General features: G+C 60.2%; 1 protein-coding gene across 1 annotated transcript in view; it reads left to right on the top strand.

Annotated features, from left to right (window-relative positions):
- The window catches only part of LOC102036002 (ryanodine receptor 1-like), a gene marked incomplete at its 5' end in the record, with an annotated part of 38,091 nt that overhangs the window by 29,558 nt on the left and 3,910 nt on the right, over positions 1–4,623 (top strand). The window contains 7 exons of the mRNA XM_014311470.1: positions 395–506; positions 930–1,073; positions 1,710–1,983; positions 3,431–3,498; positions 3,802–3,896; positions 4,149–4,284; positions 4,568–4,622. Of these exons, the coding sequence (XP_014166945.1) occupies positions 395–506; positions 930–1,073; positions 1,710–1,983; positions 3,431–3,498; positions 3,802–3,896; positions 4,149–4,284; positions 4,568–4,622 (884 nt within the window). The remainder of the gene's footprint in view (positions 1–394; positions 507–929; positions 1,074–1,709; positions 1,984–3,430; positions 3,499–3,801; positions 3,897–4,148; positions 4,285–4,567; position 4,623) is intronic.

Here is a 4,623-nt window from a genome sequence, read left to right as displayed (position 1 = left end):
AAGAGTGGGGACAGAATGGAGATGGCGTGGGGACAGCACAGGGGACAGAGCCAGGGCAGAGTGGAGACAGAGCAGGGACAAAGTGGGGACAGAGCGGGGACAGAGTGGGGACAGAATGGGGGTGACGTGGGGACAGAGCAGGGACAGCATGGGGACACTGCAGGGACATGGCAGGGACACTGCAGGGACACCCTGGGGACACAGCCTTGGCTGGGATGTGAGTGGGGCCGTGTCGTGGGGACATGGGGACACCTGAGGGAACTGTGGGAATGGGGGAATTTGGGGGCCGCGTGTGGGGACACGGGGACAGGTGGGACACACAGAGAGGGATGTACAGGGGTGGTGCCGTGACCTGGTGTCCCCACATTGTCCCCCTGTGTCCCCGTGTCCCCAGATCAACATGCTGATGCAGTACAAGGGAGGGGCTGAGGATGAGGAGTGTCCCGTGCCTGGGGACATCCGGGACGAGCTGCTGGACTTCCACAATGACCTGCTGGCCCACTGCGGTGAGGGGGGGACAGGGACAAACCCCTGGGCTTGGGGACAAACCCTCTGGGCTTGGGGACAAACCCCTGGGCTTGGGGACATCCTCCTGGGCTTGGGGACATCCTCCTGGGCTTGGGGACATCCTCCTGGGCTTGGGGACAACCCCCTGGGTGTGGGGACAACCCCCTGGGTGTGGGGACAACCCCCCTGGGCTTGGGGACAAACCCCTGGGCTTGGGGACATCCTCCTGGGCTTGGGGACAACCCCCTGGGCTTGGGGACAAACCCCTGGGCTTGGGGACACCCCTGGGCATGGGGACACCCCCAGGGGAACTGGGATCTCCCCAGTGGAACTGGGACCCCCATTTTGGGACCCCTGAGGCCCCCCCTTGGGGACATGGGGACACGGGGACACCCCTGTGACCCTCCGCCCGTGTCCCCCAGGCATCGAGCTGACGGAGGAGGAAGAGGAGGAGGAGGAGGAGATGTCGCTGCGGCAGCGGCTGCTGGGGCTGGTGCAGAAGGTGGTGGGGGTCCGGGGCCCCCCCAAGGAGGAGGAGACCCCTCCCGAGGAGCCCCCGGTGCCCAGTGAGGAGGGGACAGCGGGGTGGGGACAGGGACACTCAGCTGGGTCCGGGACATGGCCGAGGTGGCATCAGGGGGACACGTGAGGTGTCCCCAAGGAGTTGGTCAAGGTGTCCTCAAGGTGGCACACAAGGTGTCCCCAAGGAGTTGGCCAAGGTGTCCCCAAGGTGCCAACCAAGATGCCACCAAGACACGGCCAAATTGTCCCTAAGGTGGTGGCCAAACTGTCTGTGAGAAATTGGCCAAATTGTCCCCAAGGTGGTGGCCAGGATGTCCCCAAGGTGGCAGCGCTGCAGGAACTGATCTGGCAGACCGTGGGCACAGGGGTCACTGTGTCCCCAATGTCCCCAATGTCCCCATTGTCCCCATTGTCCCCAGTGTCCCCAATGTCCCTGCTGTCCCCAGGCACGCTGCAGGAGCTGATCTCGCAGACCATGGTGCACTGGGCGCAGGAGTCGTTCATCCAGAGCCCGGCGCTGGTGCGGGCCATGTTCAAATGTCCCCATTGTCCCCAATGTCCCCATTGGTGTCCCCAATGTCTGCAATGTCCCCAATGTCCCTGATTCCCAAATGTCCCCAATGCAATGGCCCCAGGGTCCCCTGTGTCCCCAGTGTCCCCAATGTCCCCGCTGTCCCCAGGCACGCTGCAGGAGCTGATCTCGCAGACCATGGTGCACTGGGCGCAGGAGTCGTTCATCCAGAGCCCGGCGCTGGTGCGGGCCATGTTCAGCCTGCTGCACCGGCAGTACGACGCGCTGGGCGAGCTGGGCCGGGCCCTGCCCAAGGCCTACGCCATCAGTGCCACCTCCGTGCCCGACACCACGGCCCTGCTCGAGTGCCTGGGCCAGATCCGCTCGCTGCTCATCGTGCAGATGGGCCCCGAGGAGGAGAACCTCATGATCCAGAGCATCGGGTGCGTGGGAGCCCCTGGGTCACCTTGGCTCCTCCTGTGTCCTCTCTGGGTCACCCTGGGTCCTCCTTGTGTCCTCTCTGGGTCACCCTGTGTCCTCTCTGGGTCACCCTGTGTCCTCCTGTGTCACCCTAGATCCTCTCTGTGTCACCCTGTGTCCTCTCTGTGTCACCCTGGATCCTCTCTGGGTCACCCTGGGTCCTCCTTGTGTCCTCTCTGGGTCACCCTAGATCCTCTCTGTGTCACCCTGTGTCCTCTCTGGGTCACCCTAGATCCTCTCTGGGTCCCTCTGTGTCCTCTCTGTGTCACCCTGTGTCCTCTCTGTGTCACCCTAGATCCTCTCTGTGTCACCCTGTGTCCTCTCTGGGTCACCTTGGATCCTCTCTGGGTCACCCTGTGTCCCCTCGTGTCCTCCTCGTCTCCTTCTCTGTCCTCCTTGTGTCCACCCTGTGTCCCTCTGTGTCCCCATCCAGGCACCCTGAGAATCCCCCAAACCCCCCTAATCTGCCCCTAAACACCCCATAACCCCCTCCCAGCCCCCCAGATCTGTGTGTGGCACTGGTGTTGCAGTGGCATCACCAAGCACATCCCATTCATTATGTATTGAGGGCAGCAGCTGGAGCTCAGGATCCAGAGCAGCAGCTCATGTGGGCATGGGCAGAGCACGTTTATTTCAGTGTGAACAGACAAGTCACTGACACAGCTCAATTCTTAACACTTTTATTCTTACAGTTCTAGGTTTGAACTGTACATGCAGAGTTGCATAAGTCACAATAGAGATTTACAGTGGATTCTATTCTATGGTAGAGTGCAATCCAGAATCCTTGAACAGTATAAAAAACAACTTTAAACATCAAGACCTTGTTAGGAGCAGAAGGATTAAAGCTTCCCCAAGAGATTCAGCTCTCCTAGATACCTAGTTACTAGGTACTGTATGTTAGACACTTAAGAATTGAAGAGCTGTGTAACACTAAACAAACTTGAACACCCTGATGTCTTCCCATCGTCGTTACTTCTTTCAACATTTCTGGCAATTAAGAATAAGTCAAAAACCCTGCCACCTGCAACCAGCTAATACAGACAAAAATAACTACTCCTTACTTGCCTGTTTAGGGTTGTACAGTGTTAAAGAAAATATTCCCTCAATGGCATTTTTATCTCACATCAGCTGAAAAAGCAATGTAACAAAAATAAAGGTATAACATCTTCGAAAATAAATATAAAGAGGGAATGCAGACAAAGTGTCAAAGATTTTCACCCCCTGTCCCCTCTGTGTCACCCCCTGTCCCCTCTGTGTCACCCCCTGTCCTGTCCTTGTCACCCCCACCTGGGCTACCTGCTGGAGAACAGCGGCATCGGGCTTGGTGAGACACCCCAAAAACCCCCTGAGATCCCCAAAACCCTCCTGGGATCCTCCTGTGTCCCCAGTGCCACCCCCTGTCCCACCCAGCCACCCCCTGTCCTGTCTTTGTCACCCCCACCTGGGCCACCTGCTGGAGAACAGCAGCATCGCCCTGGGTGAGACACCCCAAAAACCCCCTGAGATCCCCAAAACCCTCCTGGGATCCTCCTGGGTCCCCAGTGCCACCCCCTGTCCCTTCGTGTCACCTCCACCTGGACTCTCACCGCCCCCTGGTGCTCCTCCTTGTCACCTCTGTCCCCTCCAGTCCCCTTGAGGGTCCTTTAGGACACCTTGAGGGGGTGTCTCTGCCCCCTACTCTGTCCCCTGGTGTCCCCTCTATCCCTGTTGTCCCCAAGCACACCTTGAGGGGGGGTCTCTGTCCCCAGTGTCCCCTGACCTCTGTCCCCGTTGTCCCCAAGGCATGCAGGGCTCCCCCCCCCTGGACGTGGCGGCCGCCTCCGTCATCGACAACAACGAGCTGGCGCTGGCCCTCAAGGAGCAGGACCTGGAGAAGGTGGGGACAGCCCCGTGTCACCTCCATGTCACCTCTGTGTCCCCCTGTGTCCCCTGGTGTCCCCCGGTGTCCCCTGGGGCAGGTGGTGACATACCTGGCGAGCTGTGGGCTGCAGAGCTGCCCCATGCTGCTGTACCCCAAAACCCTCTGTGTCCCTCTGTGTCCCCTGTGTCCCCCTGTGTCCCCGGTGTCCCCCTGTGTCCCTCTGTGTCCCCTGGTGTCCCCTGATGTCCCCGGTGTCCCCTGGGGCAGGTGGTGACATACCTGGCGAGCTGTGGGCTGCAGAGCTGCCCCATGCTGCTGGCCAAGGGCTACCCCGACATCGGCTGGAACCCCTGCGGCGGTGAGAAGTACCTGGACTTCCTGCGCTTCGCCGTCTTCGTCAACGGTGAGACACCCCAGGTGGCCCTGAGGTGTCCCCAGGTGGCCCTTAGGTGTCCCCAGGTCCCCTCAAGGGGGTCCCTGTGACTTTTGGGGTCCTGTCCCCAGGGGAGTGCATGGAGGAGAACGCCAGCGTGGTGGTGCAGCTGCTGATCTGGGACTCTCTGTGCTGGGGGTTTTTGGGATTCCCTGTTTTAGGGGTTTTGGGATTCCCTGTTTTAGGGGTTTTTTGGGTGTGTGTTTTGGGAGCTCTGGGGTCTCTCTGTGACCTTTGGGGTCCCGTTGCCCAGGGGAGAGCGTGGAGGAGAACGCCAACGTGGTGGTGCGGCTGCTGATCCGGCGTCCC

The sequence above is a fragment of the Geospiza fortis genome, unplaced genomic scaffold (assembly GCF_000277835.1).
Source record: "Geospiza fortis unplaced genomic scaffold, GeoFor_1.0 scaffold1758, whole genome shotgun sequence".
NCBI lineage: Eukaryota > Metazoa > Chordata > Aves > Passeriformes > Thraupidae > Geospiza > Geospiza fortis.
Note: the sequence above shows the minus strand (reverse complement) of the source record. Positions and strands in the feature narration are given on the sequence as shown.